Source organism: Heptranchias perlo, chromosome 9 (genome assembly GCF_035084215.1).
Source record: "Heptranchias perlo isolate sHepPer1 chromosome 9, sHepPer1.hap1, whole genome shotgun sequence".
Classification (NCBI taxonomy): Eukaryota; Metazoa; Chordata; class Chondrichthyes; order Hexanchiformes; family Hexanchidae; genus Heptranchias; species Heptranchias perlo.
The window spans coordinates 4,032,569-4,057,637 of NC_090333.1; the positions used below are offsets into that span (position 1 = coordinate 4,032,569).

At 47.0% G+C, this 25,069-nt stretch overlaps 1 protein-coding gene across 1 annotated transcript in view; it reads left to right on the forward strand.

Moving 5' to 3' along the window:
* dnai3 (dynein axonemal intermediate chain 3) overlaps positions 1-25,069 on the forward strand; it is an 87,123-nt gene that overhangs the window by 44,690 nt on the left and 17,364 nt on the right. Inside the window, exons 13-19 of the mRNA XM_067989803.1 lie at positions 2,758-2,880; positions 8,589-8,662; positions 11,946-12,093; positions 14,547-14,631; positions 19,300-19,427; positions 21,885-21,948; positions 24,447-24,577. Of these exons, the coding sequence (XP_067845904.1) occupies positions 2,758-2,880; positions 8,589-8,662; positions 11,946-12,093; positions 14,547-14,631; positions 19,300-19,427; positions 21,885-21,948; positions 24,447-24,577 (753 nt within the window). The remainder of the gene's footprint in view (positions 1-2,757; positions 2,881-8,588; positions 8,663-11,945; positions 12,094-14,546; positions 14,632-19,299; positions 19,428-21,884; positions 21,949-24,446; positions 24,578-25,069) is intronic.

Here is a 25,069-nt window from a genome sequence, read left to right on the forward strand (position 1 = left end):
CCTGCTGCAGGAAATCCATACTGATTTAATGTAAGATCATGGTGCAGGCCTGATAGGTAGGTATATAGTATCTCCTAATTGCACGTGCAACACGGCCACTTCGCTGTATACCCGAGCAAGGAAGATTAGGCCTCTTGCACATCCCCGATTTTCATCCTCCCACAATTGGCGGCCATGCCTCCGGCTGCCTAGGCCCTAAGTTCTGGAATTCCCACCCTAAAACTCTCCACCTCTCTACCTTTTCCTCCTCTAGGGCGCTCCTTAAAACCCACCTCTTTGACCAAGCTTCCTGTCCTAATATCTCATTGTTTGATAATCGCTCCTGTGAAGTGCCTTGGGACGTTTTACTACATTAAAAGGAGCAATATTAATGCAAGTTGTTGTTGTTGTTGTTGATAGTGCCAGCACTGACTGAGCTAATTGAGTCCCGAAGGACATAACTGCCAGACTGGGGTTGTGGCACGAGGTGAGGGAACCAACACAACAAAATAGCATACTTGACCTCGTCCTCACCGATCTACCTGTTGCAGATGTATCTGTCGGTGATAGTGTTGGTAAGAGTGACCACTGCATGGTCCTTGTGGGGACCAAGTCCCGTCTTCACACTGAGGACACCCTCCACTGTGTCGTGTGACACTACCACCATCACTCTCACTTCACCATCGCCATCAAACCAGACGACCAACCCTGGTTCAATGAGGAGTGTAGAAGAGCATGCCAGGAGCAGCACCAGGCGTACCTGAAAATGAGGTGACAATCTGGTGAAGCAACAACACGGGACTACATGCATGCTAAACAGCGGAAGCAGCATGTTATAGACAGAGCTAAGCAATTCCACAACCAACGGATCAGATCAAAGCTCTGCAGTCCTGCCACATCCAGTCATGAAGGTGGAAGTGTTTGCAGCCATCTTCAGCCAGAAGTGCCGAGTGGATGATCCATCTCAGCCTCCTCCCGATATCCCCACCATCACAGAAGCCAGTCGTCAGCCAATTAGATTCAATCCATGTAATATTAAGAAACGGCTGAGTGCACTTGATACAGCAAAGGCTACGGGTCCCGACAACATCCCAGCTGTAGTGCTGAAGAATTGTGCTCCAGAACTAGCTGCGCCTCTAGCCAAGCTGTTCCAGTACAGCTACAACACTGGCATCTACCCGACAATGTGGAAAATTGCCCAGGTATGTCCTGTCCACAAAAAAAGCAGGACAAATCCAATCTGGCCAATTACCGCCCCATCAGTCTACTCCCAATCATCAACAAAGTGATGGAAGGTATCGTCGACAGTGCTATCAAGCGGCACTTACTCACCAATAACCTGCTCACCAATGTTCAGTTTGGGTTCCGCCAGGACCACTGGGCTACAGACCTCATTACAGCCTTGGTCCAAATATGGACAAGGGCTGAATTCTAGAGGTGAGGTGAAAATGACTGCCCTTGACATCAAGGCAGCATTTGACAGAATGTGGCACCAAGGAGCCCGAGTAAAATTAAAGTCAATGGGAATCAGGGGGAAAACTCTCCAGTGGCTGGAGTCATACCTAGCACAAAGGAAGATGGTAGTGGTTGTTGTAGGCCAGTCATCTCAGCCCAGGACATCGCTGCAGGAGTTCCTCAGGGCAATGTCCTAGGCCCAACCATCTTCAGCTGCTTCATCAATGATCTTCCCTCCATCATAAGGTCAGAAATGGGGATGTTCGCTGATGATTGCAAAGTGTTCGGTTCCATTTGCAACCCCTCAGATAATGAAGCAGTCTGTGTCCGCATGCAGCAAGATCTGGACAACATCCAGGCTTGGGCTCATAAGTGGCAAGTAACATCCACACCAGACAAGTGCCAGGCAATGACCATCTCCAACAAGAGAGAGTCTAACCACCTCCCCTTGACATTCAATGGCATTACCATCGCCGAATCCCCCACCATCAACATCCTGGGGGTCGCCATTAACCAGAAACTCAACTAGACCAGCCACATAAATGCAGTGGCTACTAGAGCAGGTCAGAGGCGATGAGTGACTCAACACCTGACTCCCCAAAGCCTTTCCACCATCTACAAGGCACAAGTCAGGAGTGTGATGGAATACTCTCCACTTGCCTATATGAGTGCAGCTGCAACAACATTCAAGAAACTCGACGCCATCCACCACCAAAAACACCCACTCCCTCCACCACCGGCACATCGTGGCTGCAGTGCGTACTATCCACAGGATGCACTGCAGCAGCTCGCCACGGCTTCTTCGGCAGCACCTCCCAAACCTGCAACCTTCACCATCGAGAAGGACAAGGGCAGCAGGTGCATGTGAACAACACCACCAGCAAGTTCTCCTCCAAGTCACACACCATCCCGACTTGGAAATATATCACCGTTCCTTGATCGTCGCTGGGTCAAAATCCTGGAACTCCCTTCCCAACAGCACTGTGGGAGAACCTTCACCACACGGACTGCAGCGGTTCAAGAAGGCGGCTCACCACCACCTTCTCCAGGGGCAACTGGGAATGAACAATAAGCGCTGGCCTTGTCAGTGACTTCCACATCACGAGAATGAGTTTTTTAAAAATTGGCTCACATGCTCATTTTGTGCAGATTCTCTAAATTAGTGGGCTGTTAAAATAGGCCTTTGTCATTTTCCTTGAATTTCAAGTGCAGTTCATTTTTGAGGCCTTTGATATCATCCTCATCAAACTGATTGTCAAAGCCGACAGCTTTTGGAAATTTGGATAATGGATGTTAGGTAAAGCTTTGTGTTTTATTTTATAGCCCGAGTTGGACCCTGCACCTCCCTGTGAGGTACCCATTGCTCGCCATTGCGCAGTGTCATCAATAGAAAATGGACACAAAGCAGTCGTCACCGATATATGCTGGCTGCCCGATCACTTTGAGGTAAAGGGGACTTTTGATATGAAACTTCATGTTTTTTGGTGATTTTGTCCGCTTTCCTAGGTGACGGGTGTCCGTGATGGGGAATGAAATCTTGCTTTGGTCATTGTCAGCATCGAACTCCAAGGTTGGGTACAGCACAACTAGATTCAAACAAAAGTTCTTTGTATTCTGTCACGACAATATGCCTTAACCTCCTGTCCCCCCACACCACCTCAGAAATGCACTAATATGAATTAAGAACATAAGAACATAAGAAATAGGAGCAGGAGTAGTCCAATCGGCCCCTCGAGCCTGCTCCGCCATTCAATAAGATCATGGCTGATCTGATCCTAACCTCAAATCTAAATTCATGTCCAATTTCCTGCCCGCTCCCCGTAACCCCTAATTCCCTTTACTTCTAGGAAACTGTCTATTTCTGTTTTAAATTTATTTAATGATGTAGCTTCCACAGCTTCCTGGGGCAGCAAATTCCACAGACCTACTACCCTCTGAGTGAAGAAGTTTCTCCTCATCTCAGTTTTGAAAGAGCAGCCCCTTATTCTAAGATTATGCCCCCTAGTTCTAGTTTCACCCATCCTTGGGAACATCCTTACCGCATCCACCCGATCAAGCCCCTTCACAATCTTATATGTTGCAATAAGATCGCCTCTCATTCTTCTGAACTCCAATGAGTAGAGTCCCAATCTACTCAACCTCTCCTCATATGTCCGCCCCCTCATCCCCGGGATTAGCCGAGTGAACCTTCTTTGTACTGCCTCGAGAGCAAGTATGTCTACTTCTACTAGTTTTGCGGAGGGAGGAGGAGGTGGTGGTGGAGAAGAGAGTTTCGGTGGATAAGATTGGCAGCTTGAGCCAAATGAGGGTCACCATTCTGCTACCAACGTGCAGCAGTTAGGACACTGGTCATCCTCACTTCATCTGGCAAGGCGTGTGGACAAGTTTGTCCAGTGGTGGTGGGGTGGAGGGTGGGGGCGGGGAGGGGTGGGGGAGGGGCAGAAACCCCCCCACCACCCCCCCCCAGATCCATTTGACAGATGATAAGGAACTAACTAAAGCATATTTCTCGGTGATTTTGTTTCCCAGTGGACGGAAATCGGCAGCGTCGGGTAAACCTGCTCGTTGTTAACGACTAAAACCCCAGCGCTCTCGGTCTTCGGGGCGTGACAGGCAGAGAACTGGAAACGATGTTATCAGATGAGTTTAGTCAAGGTTGGAAGATTGGAATTCAAGCTGCATAACTACAAAATTGGGGGAGGGGGCTGGAGGGGGCAGCAGTCAGAAGCGAACGCTCTGGTCGGTTTGAAGCGTGCGCAACAATACGATAAAATAAAATGGAAAGACCGCAAATGCCGGAAATCTGAAATAGAAACTAGAGATGCAGGAAATACAGATCAAATCATACGAACCTACGAATTAAGAGCAGGAGTAGGCCATTCGGCCCCTCGAGCCTGCTCTGCCGTTTGTTAAGATCATGGCTGATCTGATTACGACCTCAACCCTACTTTCCCGTCTACCTATTGTAACCTTTGACTCCCTTGTTCATCAGGAATCTATCTCAGTCAGCCTTAAAAATATTCAATGACCCTGCCTCCACCGCTCTCTGGGGAAGGGAGTTCCACAGACTCACGACCCTCTGAGAGAAAAAGTTTCTCCTCATTTCCACCTTAAATGGGAGACCCCTTATTTTTAAACTGTGGCCCCTAGTTCTAGTCTCTCCCACAAGGGGAAACATCCTCTCAGCATCCACCCCTTCAAGTCCCCTCAGAATCTTATATGTTTCAATAAGGTCACCTCTCATTCTTCTATACTCCAGTGTATACAGGCCCAACTTGTCCAACCTTTCCTCATAAGATAACCCCCTCATCTCAGGAATCAGTCGAGTGAACCTTCTCTGAACCACCTCCAAAGCAATTATGTCCTTTCTTAAATAAGGAGACCAAAACTGCACACAGTATTCTAGATGTGGTCTCACCAATGCCCTGTACAACTGTAGTAAAATATCTCTACTTTTATATTCCATTCCCCTTGCAATAAATGACAACATTCCATTTGCCTTCCTAATCACTTGCTGTACCTGCATACTAACTTTTTGTGATTCATGTATTAGGACACCCAGATCCCACTGTACCTCAGAGTTCTGCAATCTCTCTCCATTTAAATATACTGCTTTTCTATTCCTCCTGCCAAAGTGGACAAGTTCACATTTTCCCACATTATACTCCATCTGCCAAATTTTTGCCCACTTACTTAACCTATCTATATCCCTTTGCAGACTCCTTGGGCCCGATTTTACCAGGGGTGCGGGTTCCCGGTGGATGGGCTAGCGGGCGCGCGGGTAACGCGCCCGGTGAAATTAGTGGGTCTCCCGTGCGATCGTAGCAGGCAAACCACTAATTGGATTCACTTACCTGCTCCTCCGGGTTCCCCGCTGCTGGTCTGCACGTCGGGCGGGCTGCGCATGCGCAGTAAGATCTGTCAGCTGGAGGCGCTCTATTTAAAGGGGCAGTCCTCCACTGACAGATGCTGCAACAAAATAGAAAAGATGACTGCATGGAGCAGCCCAGGGGGAAGGCTGCTCCCAGTTTAATGATGCCTCACCCCAGGTATCAATACATGGGGTGAGGAGGAGGGGGAGGACAGAGATCTTCCACCCGGTGGGCGGGAGGAAGCGGCCCGCCTCCGCCACCAGGAAGGCCTGGCTCGAGGTGGCAGAGGGGGTCACCTGCACCACCAACATATCGCCCACCTGCACACAGTGCAGGAGGCGGTCCAATGACCTCAGTAGGTCAGCCACAGTGAGAACACGTAGTCTTTCCCCTACACTCCGTCTGCCACATCACTGCCCCCACCCCACATCTCCTTCAGCACTGCCAACACTACTCTGTCACATCACCCTTCATACCCACTCAAACCTCATCCTCATCTTACCTGCACCTACTCACCTCGCGAGTACTCACCCCGCCACTACCACGCAACCCAATCCTCATACAATCTCATGGCTCTATCCCATACTCACCCTCTCGTGCATCTCTCTCACGGCCAGCCTCACTCAACCTGCCACCACCTGTGCTGCAGCCACAGGGCATGCATCACATATGTGCAGTAGGCAGCGTAAGGCAAACGTGTCGTGAGCATGAAGGGGATGCACAAGGGTGTTTGAGGGTTTGTCATGGTTGTTACTTATATTGAATTTCAGAACAACTCACATCACACATTATATTGGCACCACTACTGCCATGTCCTCGCGAATCCTGTCCGGTTTGTGCAATAATGCCCGCTCCTGGGTATCACTATGAGGACCCACCACTGATGCCACCCATTGTGTCACTGCAGAGTGGGTGTAGGTGTATTTGCAGGGCTCTTCTGCGCAGACGACTGAGAGACGTCGGCGATGTCCCCGGTTGCACCCTGAAAGGCTGCGGAGGAGAAGTTCGGGAGGGCAGTGGTGACTTTGACAGCGACAGGTAGGAAGATGGTGCTCGGGCCAGCCAGGAGCAGCTCGGCATGAAAGAGGCTGCAGATATCCACGGCTACATGTCGAGTGACTCTGAGCCTCCGTGTGCATTGCTGCTCAGAGAGGTCCAGGAGGCTGAGCCTCGGTCTGTGGAACCTGTGGCGAGGGTAGTGCCCTCTGCGACGCATCTCTCTCTGCGGTAGCCCTCCCTCCTGCTGTACAGGTGGATGTGTCACAGCACTGTGTTGTGGAGCTCCACGTGTCAGAGGTGGACGGCGTGGATGGCGAGGCTGGTGATGCTGTTCGCCCTCCGAGGAGGTCATGCCTGCAGCTACGGCGGCCCCCATCCGCAAGATGTACATCTGAGGGGGTCCGCAAGGTAGGTACATGTCTCCGGACCCCGGGGTAAGTGTGCAGGTTGGTGACTTTGACCGTCAGGAGGAGGGTGGTGGAGGCCAAACTTTGTCCCAAGTGACAGAGTGGCCTCCTGCAATGGTTGAGGGTCTCCCCCCCACCCACCTGTCAAATGGACCTTTGCAGCTGCCACAGGCTGACAGCTGCAACACGTCCATTCGAGCTGGGAGTGTTTCCCCCAGTGTGGGAAACAGTCCCATGTTGTTCAAAAATCCCACATAGCCCCTTAATCAGGTCAGTTAATGACCTGAAATACCTCTCTAAATATTGTCAAGTGGCATCCCGCTGGCTTTAATTGCCTGCGGGATTCCCACCAGCGGGGGCTGCGCGCGCACGCTGGCGCGTCAGCGGGGAACCCGGAAGTGGGCGGGATCGAGGCGGGATCCAGTCCCGCTCCTGGATTTCCCGATTTTCGGGGCCCCCCGCCGAGAACCCACCCGATAGCAGGTGGTAAAATCGAGCCCCTTATGTCCTCTTCACAACTTACTTTCCTACCTACCTTTGTGTCATCAGCAAATTTAGCAACCATATATTCGGTCCCTTCATCCAAGTCATTGATATAGATTGGAAATAGTTGAGGCCCAAGCACTGATCCCTATGGCAGTACACTCATTACATCTTGCCAACCTGAAAATGACCCATTTATGCCTACACTCTGTTTCCTGTTAGCTAACCAATCCTTTATCCATGCTAATATATTACCCCCTACACCATAAGCTCTTATTTTTGTGTGGTAGCCTTTGATGTGGCACCTTGTCAAAAGCCTTCTGGAAATCCAAGTACACCACATCCACAGGATCCCCTTTATCAACGTTGCTTGTTACTTCCTCAAAGAACTCTAATAAATTAGTCAAACACGATTTCCCTTTCACAAAGCCGTGTTGACTCTGCATCTGTAAAGAGAAACGACAGGTTCTGATGTTTTGAGTGTGTAAGAAAGAAAGAACTCTCATTTATTCATGTCCTCAGGAGACCCCACTTCTTAAGTGCAGTCACTGTTGTTATGTAGGCAAACACAGCCGCCAATTTGCACACAGCAAGGTCCCCCAAACAGCAGTGTGATAATGACCAGATAATCTGTTTTAGTGATGTTGGTTGAAAGATAAATGTTGGCCAGGACACTGGAAGAACAGCTCTGTTCTTACTTCAAATAATTCCATGGGATCTTTTACATCCACCTGAGAAGGCGGATGGGGCCTCGGTTTAACATCTCATCTAAGTGTGTAGCACTCTCAGTACTAGACTGCGAAAGTCAGCCTTCTGTTATGTGCTCACACCTGCAGAGTGGGGCTAGAGCTGACAGCCTTCTGATTCATAGTTGAGGGTGCTACCACTGAGCCAAGATTGACACTCTGTTCTGATAAAGAGTACACGTACAAAATGTCATAGTCTGTCATTTCTCTTTACAGACGCTGACTGATTTGCTGTGTATTTGCAGCATCTTGTGCCTTTATTTCACAATAGTATAGCATTTCAAACAGGACCAGTGAAAAACTGGGGGAGAAAAAAGTTAAAAACAATAGGGTTTTTTTTTTGTGATGTTGGCAAGATGTCCTTAAATGGGAGGGGGGAACACTCTCAAAATTAAAACAGTAGTTGAATCGATCAGTAACAGTTCGATAAATGTGCTCCCCTAAAGGAAATGCATTAATAAATCTGTGTGAAAATTGTCTACGTCATTTTACTCTACAAGTTTCACAGTTTCTCTGAAGGTACGTTGGAGGTGACTTTGAAGGCACTATCTGCAACATAGAGTCTCTTAGAGAATGTGCGTAACACTGTATACAATAGATCACTTAGCTGCATTGTACTGATGAGAATAATGTTGTTCTTTTTCAAGATAACAAAGTACGGAATTCCATGCGAGAATGTAGAAGGGATTTGCGTCCAACTTGCTACATGTTCTCCTGATTGGTAAATATATATATTATTTGTATGTAATTTATTGTCAATTATCATTGTATCATAGTAGGTACAGCACAGGAGGCCATTCGCCCCATCGTGCCTGTGCCAGCTCTTTGAAAGAGCTAATCCAATTAGCCCCATTCCCCTGCTCTTTCCCCATAGCCCTGTAAATGTTTTCCCTTCCAGTATTTATCCAATTTCCTTTTGAAAGTTACTATTGAATCTGCTTCCACCGCTCTTTCGGGCAGTGCGTTCCAGATCATCACAACTCGCTGTGTAAAAAAATGTTTTTCCTCATCTCCCCTCTGGTTCTTTTGCCAATCACCTTAAATCTGGGCCCTCCGGTTACCGACCCTTCAGCCACCGTTTCTCCTTATCTACTCTATCAAAACCGTTCATGATTTTGAACACCTCTATCAAATCTCCTCTTAACCTCCTCTGCTCTAAGGAGAACAACCCCAGCTTCTCCAGTCATTTCATTTAACATCTCTCATCCCTGGTATTGTGCTAAATAATCTTCTCTGCACCCTCTCTAAGGCTTTGACATCCTTCCTAAAGTGTGGTGCCCAGAATTGAACACAATACTCCAGCTGAGGCCTAACCAGTGTTTTATAAAAGTTTAGCATAACTTCCTTGCTTTTGTACTCTATGCCTCTATTAATAAAGCCCAGGATCCCGTATGCTTTTTAAACAGCCTTCTTAACTTGTCCTGCCACCTTCAAAGATCTGTGTACATACAGGTCTCTCTGTTCCTGCACTCCCTTTAAAATTGTACCATTTACTTTATATTGCCTCTCCTCATTCTTTCTACCAAAATGTATCACTTAACACTTCTCTGCATTAAATTTCATCTGCCATGTGTCTGCCCATTTCACCAGTCTGTCTACATCCTCCTGAAGTCTGTTACTATCCTCCACATTGTTTATTACATTTCCAAGTTTCGTGTAATCTGCAGACTTTGAAATTATACCCTCTATACCCAAGTCCAGGTCATTCATATATATCAAAAAGGGCAGTGGTCCTAATACTGACCCCTGGGGACCAACACTGAACATTTCTCTCCAATCTGAAAAAAAAACATTCACCACTACTCTCAGCTTTCTGTCCCCTCGCCAATTTTGTATCCATGCTGCCACTGTCCCTTTAATCCCATGGGCTTTAATTTTACTAACAAGTCTATTATGTGGTACTTTATCATATGCCTTCTGAAAGTCCATATACACAACATCAACCGCACTACCCTCATCAACCCTCTCCGTTATTCCGCTGAATCCTAACCAGTGTTTTATAAAATTTTAACACAATCTCCTTGCTTTTGTACTCTACTAGTCATCATTATTCATTCACCAAAGTAGTGTTAACCAGTAGTTTGTCATAATTACAAAAATTTGGTCCACTGCAATGGCCTAGTAGATAAAGGCTCTGTTCGGTACGTTCACAAGATCAGAAGGTCCTTGCTTCAGTTCTTAGAATTTGCTGAGCTAGCTGATATCAATTAGGAAAACAATGTTAGTGACAGCTCTCTGTGTCCTTAGGCTAGCGAAGGGGAAAAGAATCAACCAAGTGTGTGCCCTCCTGATTATGATTCAATGACTCCTACTAGAACGTGTATGTGTGTGTATATGTGTGTGTGTGTGTATATGTGTGTGTGTGTATATGTGTGTATATGTGTGTGTGTGTGTATATGTGTGTGTGTGTATATGTGTGTGTGTATATGTGTGTATATGTGTGTGTGTGTGTGTATATGTGTGTGTGTATATGTGTGTGTGTGTAAATGTGTGTATATGTGTGTGTGTGTATATGTGTGTGTGTATATGTGTGTGTGTGTAAATGTGTGTATATGTGTGTGTGTGTGTGTAAATGTATGTGTGAATGTGTGTGTGTATATGTGTGTATATGTGTGTGTGTGTATATGTGTGTGTGCGTGTGTGTATATGTGTGTGTGTGTAAATGTGTGTGTATATGTGTGTGTGTGTGTGTGTGTATATGTGTGTGTGTAAATGTGTGTATATGTGTGTGTGTGTGTGTGTAAATGTGTGTGTGTTAATGTATGTGTGTGTATATGTGTGTGTGTGTAAATGTGTGTGTGTATATGTGTGTGTGTGTGTGTAAATGTGTGTGTGTGTGTGTGTATGTATATGTGTGTATGTGTGTGTAAATGTGTGTGTGTATGTGTGTGTGTGTGTGTATGTATATGTGTGTGTGTGTGTGTAAATGTGTGTGTGTATATTTATACCAAATCCATGCCCATCTTTCCCGCAACTCCATGTTTGAACCCCACCAATCAGGCTTCCGCCCTTGCCATAGTACTGGAACAGCCCTGATCAAAGTCACAGATGACATCCTATGTGACTGTGACCGTGGTAAACTATCCCTCCTCATCCTCCTCGACCCGTCTGCAGCCCTTTGACACGGTCGACCACACCTCCGACGCCTCTCCTCCGTCGACCAGCTGGGTGGGACTGCGCTCTCCTGGTCCCACACTTACCTGTCCAGTCGTAGCCGGAGAATCACCTGCAATGAATGGCTTCTCTTCCCGTTCTCCCCCACCGTTACCTCCGGAGTTCCCCCAAGGATCTACCCTTGGCCCCATCCTATTTCTCAACAACATGCTGCCCCCCTCGGCGACGTCATCCGAAGTCACAACGGCCGACGGGGGAAGTTGGGGGGGGGGGGTGGCCTTCTTGCCGTTTAGCGCCATGTTGTGTTGTGCGAGTGAAGCACTGGCACGTTCGAAATTCGAGAAAGGGCCCTGCGAGACGCGCAGAACCCCAATTTAAAACAATAATTTCCACCTTTGAATGTCCCCGAGGAGCGCTCCTGACACCGGCGAAACCATCTTATCCAATATGGCGGCCGGAAAGGTGCGCGCGCTTCCTGGCCGCCATATCGGAGGCTCGGGAGGCAGTTTAGCGCCCGGAAAACGGGCACTGCATGGCCGAATTTCTAGGCCTAAGAGAGGCCATTTTAACGATGGTTCGCAGGAGAACAGAATTTTGCTGATCCAAATAACTAGGATGGAATTCGGAATTTCTGAGCGGGGAACGGGGCACCTCTCAATTTTTATCACCCAGGGTCAGCGAGGAAACACTTCCTGTCAAGGTGCAGCATAGCAATACGCAAATCTCCCTTTACTTTGTTCCAAAAATGCCCCTTTTCTACCACCTTGGAGGAGTGTTCCTTACTGCACCTGTGTGAATTTTCCATTTTCCCATGCCGGTCATTATTACGGACTCTCCAAGGGTCAGCATGTACACGTCTATAGAATGCTCACGGTATTACTTTTCCACAGCTGTATATTGTTTTGGGACATTCGACGACCCAAAGCCAGCCTACAGACAATGCAGGAGAAACGGAAAATAGAGAAGGAGCTTCAAAATCCTGAAGGGGTACCTAATACTTTTAAGCATCTAGATCTCAACTGGAAGCCTATGCATAAGGTACTGTGAATATATTTAATTTGGAAAATGAGGACATACCAAAACGTAAACTGAATTCTCCTTTCTGTGTAAACGTTCTTACCGATTTGTCAGCCGTGGTTCAGTGCTAGCACCCTGAGTCAGAAGGTCGTTGGTTCGAGTCCCAGTCCAGGGACTTGAGCACAAAATCTAGGCTGACACTTCCAGTACAGTACTGAGGGAGTGCTGCATTGTTGGAGATTCCCTCTTCCAGATGAGACTTTAAACCAAGGCCCAATCTGCCCTCTCAGGTGGATGTAAAAGATGCCATGGCACTATCTTTGAAGAAGAGCAGGGGCGTTCTCCCCTGTGTCTTGGGCCAATATTTATCTCTCAGCCAACATCAATGAAAACAGATTATCTGGTCATTATTACACTGCTATTTGTAGGACCTTGCTGTGTGTAAATTGGCTGTCGTGTTTCCTACATCACAACAGTGACTACACTTCCAAAAGTACTGTGTACATTTTGGGTCTCCTCACCTAGGGAAGGATGTACTTGCCTTAGAGGGGGTGCAATGAAGGATCACTAGATTGATTCCTGGGATGAGAGGGTTGTCCTATGAGGAGAGATTGAGTAGAATGGGCCCATATTCTCTGGAGTTTAGAAGAATAAGAGGTGATCTCATTGAAACGTATAAAATTCAGAGAAGGTTTGACAGGGTAGATGCTGAGAGGCTGTTTCCCCTGGCTGGAGAGTCTAGAACTAGGGGGCGTAGTCTCAAGTTAAGAGGACCGAGATGAGGAAAAATTTCTTCACTCGGAAGGTTGTGAATCTTTGGAATTCTCTACCCCAGAGGGCTGTGGATGCTCAGTCGTTGAGTACATTAAAGACTGAGTTCAATGGATATTTGGACACTAAGGGAATCAAGGGATATGGGGATAGGGCGGGAAAGTGGAGTTGAGGTCGAAGATCAGCCGTGATCTGATTGAATGGCGGAGCAGGCTCGAGAGGCCGTATGGCCTACCCCTGGTCCTGTTTCTTACGTTCTTATGTACACCATTCTACTGCAAAGTGCTTTGAGATGTCCTGAGGTTGTGAAATGAAAGTCTCTCTTTCTTTTCCTTTTCCTTTTACCATGTAGAGAAGAAAGTTTCATCAGATTTTCACTCATTAAGTGTAGATGGTACAAATATGCAGGGGCAGCTTATTCACCAACTCTTGTGATGTTATTCTGGTCTGACAGGCCAGCTACATCTCTGCAATGTTACAGAGTGTGGTCTTCTGCATAGAGTAAGTAGGCCATCCTCCCAGAACATGTGCAGCATAGTTACATGCACAGTAAAGCTCCCTCCACTCTGTCCAACAAGTTGCCTCAGCCCCGACCTCAGAAAGAGCAACCCCAGTGTAACATTTCTCCACTCACCCTGTGAGAAAATTTCCTCCAACTAAATATTGGGAAGACCGAAGCCATTGTCTTCAGTCCCCATCACAAACCCCGTTCCCGAGCCACCGACTCCGTCCCTCTCCCTGGCCACTGTCTGAGGCTGAACCAGACCGTTTGCAACCGTGGCATCCCTGAGATGAGCTTCTGACCACATATCCGCTCCATCACCAAGACCGCCTACTTCTACCTCAGTAACATCGCCCGTCTCCATCCCTGCCTCAGCTCGTCTGCTGCTGAAACCCTCATCCATGCTTTTGTTACCTCTAGACTGGATTATTCCAACGCTCCCCTGGCCTCCGATCTTCCATCCTCCATGAACTTGAGCTCATATCTGCACCCGTTCATCCATTACTCCTGTGCTCGCTGAGCTACATTACCTCCCAGTCTGGGAATGCCTCGATTTTAAAATTCTCATCCTTGTTTTCAATCCCTCCATGGCCTCACCCCCTCCCTATCTCTGTAACCTCCCCCAGCCCTACAACCCTCCGAGATCTCTGTGCTGCTCCAGTTGTTGCCTCTTGCGCATCCCCGATTTTAATCGCTCCACCACTGGCGGCCGTGCCTTCAGCTGCCTAGGCCCTAAGCTCTGGAATTCCCTCCTTAAACCTCTCCACCTCTCTACCTCTCTCACCTCATTTAAGACACTCCTTTTGGTCACCTGTCCAAATATCTCCTTATGTGGCTCGGTGTCAAATTTTGTTTGATAATCGCTCCTGTGAAGCGCCTTGGGACGTTTTACGACGTTAAAGGCGATATTTAAATGCAAGTTGTTGTTGTTGTTGAGAATGCCAATTTAGTGCTAAATTAAAGGGGCGGCTTTGTGCTCTGGCCTCATGCTGACCAGGAATTGGATTGAGACCAGTGTAAACCCTTCTCATGCAAGACCCTTGTCGCCACGGGCACGAGGCCGGGCTAGATTTGAAGCCAGGGCCCACAGGTGAAAAATCCAATCAAAAAAAAAGCGACATTTATTCGGATTAATCATGACTTAGTACGTTATACGTTTCATTAATAAGTCTCTCTTTCCTCCCCTCCGCATCTCCAACAGGTGCTGTTACCGAAGATAGGAACCAATGGGGAATATAGCCCTATGAGAATTAGCATGAGGGAGAAATGCTCTGACAAGGTCCATGGTAAATACCCTTGCGTCCAGCACCTTTTATTTACGCTAAGATCAGAATTAGACACGGGAATCAGATCCCCTACCACTAAGTACATTATATTTAAAGGAATATTTAAGGAATAGTTGCTTGTTAGATCCAATAAATGAGTTCTTAATTTCTTTAATTAAAATCAAGGGTATTTCTCCAGCACAGATGATGTACTAAATGTTGATTTGCTAGGATAATTTTGTGAAGGTCACTTGCATTTTTAATTTGTATTTGAGTGCTGAATGTGACAGAAACTTTTCAAATTTATATAATCAGGAGCATTGGGGCACAAAATTTAAAAATGTACGCACTCCATCCAAACGGTGTTCAGTACCCAGGACATGTCAGCACAAGTATCCTGAGTGGGTCAACAGACATACTTCCCACACAAGATTCCCAATTTTATATTAAGTGATGCCTTCTGGTTAATTTTTAGATTACCTTTTTTTAACTTCATAAGTGATGGATTTTTAACAGAGGGGAAAAAATAACTTTGGTCAATTTTTGTGAGATTGGTCTCTCTATTAACTTAAATCACATATCCAGGATTGGAAGGACAAAGGGTATTTTTACTGGGGGAGGGCGCGTCGCCCTTTAGCGGGGGGGGCAGGGCGCGTCGCCCTTTAGCGGGGGGGCAGGGCGCGTCGCCCTTTAGCGGGGGGGCAGGGCGCGTCGCCCTTTAGCGGGGGGGCAGGGCGCGTCGCCCTTTACCGGGGAAGAGGGCGCGTCGCCCTTTACCGGGGGGAGAGTCCGTCACCCTTTACCGGGGGGAGAGTCCGTCGCCCTTTACCGGGGGAGAGAGTCCGTCGCCCTTTACCGGGGGGAGAGTCCGTCACCCTTTACCGGGGGGAGAGTCCGTCGCCCTTACCGGGGGGAGAGTCCGTCGCCCTTACCGGGGGGAGAGTCCGTCGCCCTTTACCGGGGGGAGAGTCCATCGCCCTTTACCGGGGGAGAGAGTCCGTCGCCCTTTACCGGGGGAGAGAGTCCGTCACCCTTTACCGGGGAGAGAGTCCGTCGCCCTTTACCGGGGGGAGAGCCCGTCGCCCTTTACCGGGGAGAGTGCGTCACCCTTACCGGGGGGAGAGTGCGTCACCCTTACCGGGGGGAGAGTCCGTCACCCTTTACCGGGGAGAGTCCGTCACCCTTACCGGGGGGAGAGAGTCCGTCGCCCTTTACCGGGGGGAGAGCCCGTCGCCCTTACCGGGGGGAGAGCCCGTCGCCCTTTACCGGGGGGAGAGCCCGTCGCCCTTACCGGGGGGAGAGTCCGTCGCCCTTTACCGGGGAGAGAGTGCGTCGCCCTTTACCGGGGGGAGAGTGCGTCGCCCTTTACCGGGGGGAGAGTCCGTCGCCCTTTACCGGGGGGAGAGCGCGTCGCCCTTTACCGGGGGGAGAGCGCGTCGCCCTTTACCGGGGGGAGAGCCCGTCACCCTTTACCGGGGGGAGAGTCCGTCGCCCTTTACCGGGGGGAGAGCCCGTCGCCCTTTACCGGGGGGGAGAGTCCATCACCCTTTACCGGGGGGAGAGCCCGTCGCCCTTTACCGGGGGGAGAGAGTGCGTCGCCCTTTACCGGGGGGAGAGCCCGTCACCCTTTACCGGGGGGAGAGTCCGTCGCCCTTTACCGGGGGGAGAGTCCGTCGCCCTTTACCGGGGGGAGAGCCCGTCGCCCTTTACCGGGGGGAGAGCCCGTCGCCCTTCACTGGGAGATTTGAAAACCTTACTGTGATTGGCAGCTGGTGTCGCACAATGTAACGTCCCCGGTAACAGTACTGCTCTTGAAGATTCCATCCCAGTACGGCATCTCCCTCCTCAAAATAAACTCCCCACTTTGTCAAAGTACGCTTTCTGCCCTAACCCTAAATCCAACCCTTCCTCGAACCTGCAAACTCTAATCATAATCTTGTGCCTGGTGGTGCAATTGTCAGTTACTTAAACTAAAGGAAAAAGCAGCCTGAAGGAAGGGTACCTGCGTGAGCACGAGTTGTTATGGCGACATGCCTGTGCACCAGCCAGCTGGGGTTCACCACTGACTCACAGTAGTGTCACAACCCACAGTTGTGCACGCACGCATTATTGTGAGTTATTCTTTTCCATCAGTTTTGGAATCGGCGAATCACCATTCCTGCCAGTGCCTCGAACAAAAAAGAATGTGATTCTGTAAATCTAACAGTCCGTTTGTAATGTGTAATTACTGTGTAATTTACTCTGTGTTTACACCACATGTTGTAACATCGTGACAACTACATACGTTCAAGGTTAACACGCAGTCCCTGAAAGGTCATAAACCATGAAACAGACGTGTCTGGCAGTGGACTCCCCACTTCGCTTTATATAGGAGGACATAGACAGACTGGTGAAATGGGCAGACACATGGCAGATGAAATTTAACACAGAGAAGTGTGAAGTGATACATTTTGGTAGGAAGAATAAGGAGAGGCAATATAAACTAAATAGTACAATTTTAAAGGGGGTGCAGGAACAGAGAGAACTGGGGGTTTACGTACACAAATCCTTGAAGGTGGCAGGACAAGTTAATAATGCTGTTTAAAAAGCATACGGGATTCTTGGCTTTATAAAGAGAGGCATCGAGTACAAAAGCAAGGAAGTTATGCTAAACCTTTATAAAACACTGGTTAGGCCTCAACTGGAGTATTGTGTTCAATTCTGGGCATCTTACTTTAGGAAGGATGTCAGGGCCTTAGAGAGGGTGCAGAGGAGATTTACTAGAATGGTGCCAGGGATGAGGGACCTCAGTTATGTGGAGAGACTGGAGAAGCTCGTCTCTTGGAGCGGAGAAGGTTAAGAGGAGATTTAATAGAGGTGTTCAAAATCATGAAGGGTTTTGACAGAATAAATAAGGAGAAACTGTTTCCATTGGCAGAAGGGTCGGTAACCAGAGGACACAGATTTAAGGTGATCGGCAAAAGAACCAGAGGCAGCGAGAGGAAAAAACATTTTAGGCAGCGAGTAGTTATGATCTGGAATGCACTGCCTGAAAGGGTGATGGAGGCAGATTCAACAGTAACTTCAAAAGGGAATTGGATGAATACTTGAAGGGAAAAAGTTTACAGGGCTATGTGGAAAGAGCAGGGGAGTGGGACTAATTGGATAGCTCTACCAAAGAGCTGGCAGAGGCACCATGGGCCGAATGGCCTCCTTCTGTGCAGTATTGTTCAACGATTCTGTGATATCACAGCACTACCTCCAGATGGACGAACACTGTCTCATTTATATCACACCGCTATCACTAGCGGAATGTAGATCTTCTCACTTCTATCACAGAGATTGTAAAATAGAATATTAAACTATGGAGAAATGGGAGAAAGATTCATTAATTCTGCTCCAAACACAAATAATGAATAAACAATAGCTTCATTTATGCCCAACAAAAGTGCCTTTCTAGTGTACATCACAAGAATTGATTCTCAGTGCTGTCATGTGGTTGATGGTCCAACACTGGACATTTTGTTTTATTTGCAGCACATTATTATACTTGGATATTTTCAGTGTCAGTCTTAAAAATAAAATACCAAACGCTGGGGTTTGTAGCCTGTGCCCACTCGATGCTGGTACCAGATCCTGAACACTACTTGTTGCTTACCATCCTGTGTATCCTGCGCTTTAACAAAGGTAAAAGTGTAGGAACTCAGTACGTCAGTAAAGGAATGTGAGAGCGCCAGGCAGAGAGACATTGGGCGACCTACAGAAAAGCAGAGTGAGACTTACAGAAAGACAGCAAAGGGAAGAGTGAGAAAGAGAATCCAGAGAGAGAGACAAAGAGTGAGAATTCTCACAAAGTGAAAAAGAAACAGAGGAACAGTTATAGGAAGAAGAAAATGGGATCTTGCACCTTAAAATTATAAAGGAGTTCGATACGGTAGATGGAGAGAAGATGTTTCCAATTGTGGGGGAGACCAAATCTTGGGGCCATAAATTTATGATAGTCACTAATAAATCCAATAGGGATAGATCAGTTGGGCCGAATGGCCTGTTTCTGTGCTGTAATTCTATGTAGATACATTTCCTGATTGCATTTAAATGATGTGCTGAGCTGTTTCCTGATCGGACTTGTTGAAAGACAAGTTCTTAACCTGTTGCATTGTCACGCCAATAAAAACCTACTCTTAACAAACATAGAAACTACAGCACAGAAACTGGCCATTTGGCCCAACTGGTCCATGCCGGCGTTCATGCTCCACACGAGCCTCCTCCCTCCCTACTTCATCTCACCCTATCCCCATATCCTTCAAATCCTTTCTCCCTCATGTGTTTATCTTGCTTCCCCTTAAATGCATCTGTGCTATTCACCTCAACGACTCCTTGTGGTGGCGAGTTCTACATTCTCACCACTCTCTGGGTAAAGAAGTTTCTCCTGAATTCCCTATTGGATTTATTAGTGACTATCTTATATTTATGGCCCCGAGTTTTGGACTCCCCATCGCAGCCCCCCCGCCACAAGTAGAAACATCTTCTCTACGTCTACCCTCTCAAATCCCTTCGTAATTTGAAAGACCTTTGAAGGATTCTATTCTCTTAAGTAATTTTTTTAAACTATGTTTCTTTTTAATCATTTAGGCTTTAAAATTAAATTCAGTGAAGTGTCTTTTTGTCCCTTGTAAAATTTACAATTGTATCTTTTCCCCCTTTCTACAGAAAAGGCCCAATTCTACCTTACAGGGGACAAGGGGGAAGTCTTAGAATATGGCAGCTTGGATGTTCCTTCAACAAGGGACCTGACAACCCTGAGTGAAATCAATACGTTCCTCTTTATTGGTACTGAAGTAAGTTGGATTAACCTGAGCCCTGGTTGTTTGTTTCACAAGGACAAAAGGCAGTAATTTGGCCAGTACGACAGCACTCCTGAGAAGGTGACAGGTCAATTGATGTTCTTTGTGACATTATGGTTCATTGATAAGAAAATATTGATTGCCATAAAATCGGGTTATAGACTGCATCTTTTTTGTTGTTGACTAATCATAGCAATCAATCTCTATCAATTAGTCGACAACAGACCCAGAAATAACACGAGAAAAAAATCCCCAGCGGTGGAGAGCTTTGGGAAACATAAGTCCAAAGTCACCTTTTTCCTGCCAAGCCTGCTACACTTGTACACTGTATCCCAAAATGTTATTTTCTGAAAGAAATCTATCTAATTTGCATTTGAATGAATCAATACTAACTGCTCCCCCACCCCGTCTCCCAGGGGAACCTGTTCCACAGATTGACCACTCACTCTCAGAGACATTGTTTCCGCAAACTAGTTTAGAAGTGACCCCCCCACCCCCCCCCTTCGAGCGCAGGCCGTGTCCTCCGGGTTCCACTGTTCTGGACAAGGTGAAACAGCTGGTCATGGTCGACATTATCCAGTCCCTTGAGAATCCTAAAAACAGCGATCGGATCACCTCTCAGCCTTCTCTTTTCCAGCGAGAACCTGCCCAATTTACACAATCCCTCCATCCCTTCAATCTTTCTGGTTGTTGTATGGATAAGTATCACAAAGTGACACATCTAGCAATAATGTCATGGCCAGCCATGCCGTGCGGTAAATAGTTAAAGCTAGTCACATAACTCATAAGCCACAAAGGCACGGTTAATCACAAAGTATACGCTATTTATGAATACCTGTGGTAGCCTTTTTCCCCCCAAAATGAATTGCAGCCCCAAAACAATCCATCCAAGCTGCATTGTGGTGTAATGGCATTTTTATCTGCACCGTCATTTTCGACAAGCCCATTATTTTTTGAAATAGATGCCTGTGATGCACAGCAAAGCTTTTTCAGTGTAATATTGTTACATCAAGCCCTTACCCCAAACTTTACCCTGGCACAAACTCATCACTGGGAGGAGTTGAGGAACTCAAACCTCAACGAGTTGCACTCCATGAACTCCGTGTCTCCCAACTCTACATAACAAGCCCCGCTACACGATAAAGTTTGCAGTTTGAATACTTTTTTTTTTATTCGTTCATGGGATGTGGGCGTCGCTGGCGAGGCCGGCATTTATTGCCCATCCCTAATTGCCCTTGAGAAGGTGGTGGTGAGCCGCCTTCTTGAACCGCTGCAGTCCGTGTGGTGAAGGTTCTCCCACAGTGCCGTTAGGAAGGGACTTCCAGGATTTTGTCCCAGCGACGATGAAGGAACGGCGATATATTTCCAAGTCAGGATGGTGTGTGACTTGGAGGGGAACGTGCAGGTGGTGTTGTTCCCATGTACCTGCTGCCCTTGTCCTTCTAGCTGGTAGAGGTCGCGGGTTTGGGAGGTGCTGTGGAGGAAGCCTTGGCGAGTTGCTGCAGTGCATCCTGTGGATGGTGCACACTGCAGACACTGTGCGCCGGTGGTGAAGGGAGTGAATGTTTAGGGTGGTGGATGGGGTGCCAATCAAGCGGGCTGCTTTGTCCTGGATGGTGTTGAGCTTCTTGAGTGTTGTTGGAGCTGCACTCATCCAGGCAAGTGGAGAGTATTCCATCACACTCCTGACTTGTGCCTTGCAGATGGTGGAAAGGCTTTGGGGAGTCAGGAGGTGAGTCATTTGCCGCAGAATACCCAGCCTCTGACCTGCTCTTGTAGCCACAGTATTTATATGGCTGGTCCAGTTAAGTTTCTGGTCAATGGTGACCCCCAGGATGTTGATGGTGGGGGATTCGGCAATGGTAATGCCGTTGAATATCAAGGGGAGGTGGTTAGACTCTCTCTTGTTGGAGATGGTCATTGCCTGGCACTTGTCTGGCGTGAATGTTACTTGCCACTTATGAGCCCAAGCCTGGATGTTGTCCAGGTCTTACTGCATGCGGGCTCAGACTGCTTCATTATTTGAGGGGTTGCGAATGGAACTGAACACTGTGCAATCATCAGCGAACATCCCCATTTCTGACCTTATGATGGAGGGAAGGTCATTGATGAAGCAGCTGAAGTACAATACTCTCTGCGCTCCTATGAAGAGGCAAAACAGTTGACCCAATTTGAACAACGGAGGCATGAGTAGGTAGATGGTGTGGAGTTTTGCAACACCGCATTTGGGAGGGGGGGAAGGGCGTCAGGGAGAAACTTGACAATCAGGTGAGTAAATAATTTGGGTCGAATCCACCCCAAAGCAGATTGTGCAAGGCACTGCCTTGATAGCCAAGATGGCCTTTTCGTGTTCCATCTGTTCCTATGTTCAAACAGAATATGTAACGTTTAATGTACATTGGGTTGACCCTTGTTGAGAGTATACAATTCATTGTGGATCCTTTACTCTAGGATGGAGAGATTATTGACGTAGACTGGCAAGTAGAAAAGGACATCGATACTGGAAAAATGACCAGTAAGTATATGTTTCTCGGTGGTCTAGGGAAAAAGCGATCAGTAGTAAAATATTGCTGTCCAGAAGTCATGGCAACGGTTCACAAAGGATGATTTATGGCCATACGATCAACGACAATTGAACGAAAAGTTGAGATCATAAATAAAGCTGAAAATCCTTGAAACGTGAACTGAGATGCAGCAGATCCATCAGCATCTGCGAAGAGAAAGGAAAGTTTAACATTCCAGTTGAGACCTTTTGTCAGAACTGCTAAAGGAAAGAGGGACAATCCTTTTACAGGGCCAAGCAAAACAGAGTCGGGGGGGTGGGTGACATCCATTTAAAAAAAAGCAAATTTGCTCAGGGATTATTATTAAATAGATGGTCTGGTCATTATCACATTGCTGTTTGTGGGATCTTGCTGTGCGCAAATTGGCTGCCCCGTTTCCTACATTACAACAGTGACTACACTTCAAAAGTCCTTCATTGGCTGTAAAGCGCTTTGGGACGTCCTGAGGTGGTGAAAGGCTCTACGGAAATGCAAGTTCGTTCTTTTTATGACAAGGAATTGTACCTTATACCAAGGCTACCTTATAGCCTGCGAGCTTTGATCAATTATGACAAAGAGAGAGAGAGAGATAAAGAATTAACTTGCAATTATATAGCACCTTTCATCTCCTCGGAATGTCTCAAAGTGCTTTATTTATGATCTCAACTTTTCGTCCCGCAATCGATTGTCAACAAATTACTTTTGAATTGTAGTCACTGTTGTAATGTAAGTAACTAGGACAGCCAATTTGCACACAGCCAGCTCCCAGTTTATATGTACTCGAGCACTGGAGTGGAGCTGGAACCCAAAACCTTCTGACTCGGAGGCCAGAGCCAATCTGCCAATCCAGAACACTTTCTTTTTTTCAGATGCTAATGAAAAATGTGCATTTCCAGCAATTTTTTTCTCTTACTGCAATGATCTTTAGTCTCAAACTGACATCAGTTTTTTTTTAAACTTACAGTTTTGACTGATTTGGGCATCACAATACACACCAGTCGATCTTCAAGGGTGATGTTAACTATGGGGAGAAAAGATCTATACTGGCTTAAAATGCCATATCTGGAAACTGGGAGCTCTCCCTGAATTTGTGTTTTCCATGTCGGCCTTGCCGCCTTGGGGCATCATTTAATTTTACATCGAATCATAGAATGATACAGCTCAGAAGGAGGCCATTCGCCCCATCGTACCTGTGCCGGCTCTTTGAAAGAGCTATCCAATTAGTCCCATTCCTCTGCTCTTTCCCCAAAGCCCTGCAAATGTTTTCTCTTCGAGTATTTATCTAATTCACTTTTGAAAGTTACTATTGAATCTGCTTCCACCACCCTTTCAGGCAGTGCATTCCAGATCATAACAACTCATTGCGTAAAAAAATGTTTCCTTATGTCGCCTTTGGTTCTTTTGCCGATTACCCTAAATCTGTGCCCTCTGGTTACCGACCTTTCTGCCACTGGTAACAGTTTCTCCTTATTTACTCCATCAAAACTGTTCATGATTTTGAACACCTCAATCAAATCTCCTCTTAGCTTTCTCTGCTCTAAGGAGAACAGCCCCAGTTTCTCCGGTCTCTCCACATAACTGAAGTCTTGCATCCCTCATACCGTTCTCGTAAATCTCCTCTGCACCCTCTCTGAGGCCTTGACGTCCTTCCTATGGTGCGGTGCCCAGAACTGGACACAGTACTCCAGCTGAGGCCTAACCATGTACACATTTAGAACCATAGAAGTTTACAGCACATCCTTCGACCAATTTCACACTGACATTGATGGAGAGCATCGGGCCAACACACATATTAAACCTGCAGGCTTTAACTAATGAATTAGTTTGTAGCTGGCAGGTGATTAATTATTTACTTAACTTTCAAGCACTCGGTCTCGCTGAATTGTTTATTTACTTGTCGGCCTTGCACGGTCAGTATCTCAATAATTCGGTCTTGTATTTACACGTTCCATGCAGTTTAAGGGAAACCGTCCATCCAGCATGTGAATCAATCCTGGAAGATTTGCTGAATTAACCTATACCTCCAACACAACCACATAGTTATTTAGTTTTCAGCCAGCAGCTGATGGGGTTACCCTCACTTATTAATTTTCACATTAATCGTCCGTACATTATTGGTCTGTACGTGTTGTTTAATACTATTTAATCCACAGAACCTGTTTGTACCTGCAGTATCGGTAGGTCACGCCGTGTAACACTAACCCCATCTTTTGAGCCACGTGTGTATGATATTAAAAGTGGACTCCAGTCTCATTAGATGGAGCCAGAATACAGTGGATGATGAAGGTTTTTCAGCACTGCTGAAGTTACTCAACATTGAAACCAAAACTCCCACATTGCATTAGATACTTTTTTTTTTCTGAACTGAAATATGAATTACATTGAAGAAAAATTGAATCCTTTGTTTAGTACTTCTCCTTTCTTTCCCCTGTAAGTATTTAAAAGCTTTTCGTACATGTCAATATTACAGCCCCGAGACCAACTAACTGTTATGCAGTTCACGATGGGCCTGTAAACACAGTGCAAAGGTCGCCCTTCTTCAGGGAGATCATTCTGACCGTTGGAGGATGGACATTTGCTATTTGGAAGGAAGGTGCCACTGTGAGTAACTGTCACGTCTTTCTGCTCATTTGTTCAAAGCTGGTTTCAAATGTTACCTAGGCACCCAATCTTTTATTCTTTTCCCAACTTCCTCCCTCTTACTCCTGAGTGCAGCGACTCCCGTTAGAGTACAGTCCCACAGCCCTCTGATACCACTGGCCTTATTTAATGTGTGACCCTAGACAGAGAATATCAGCAAAATATTTGTTCTTTGAGAGCCCGATATATACACGCACACACCTCCCCACGCACATCCACATCCCTCCACACACACGCACACAAATATCCACATCCCACCACACACATACATAGGAACAGGAGTAGGCCATTCAGCCCCTCGTGCCTGCTCCGCCATTTGATAAGATCATGGCTGATCTGTGATCTAACTCCATATACCTGCCTTTGGCCCATATCCCTTAATACCTTTGGTTGCCAAAAAGCTATCTATCTCAGATTTAAATTTAGCAATTGAGCTAGCATCAATTGCCATTT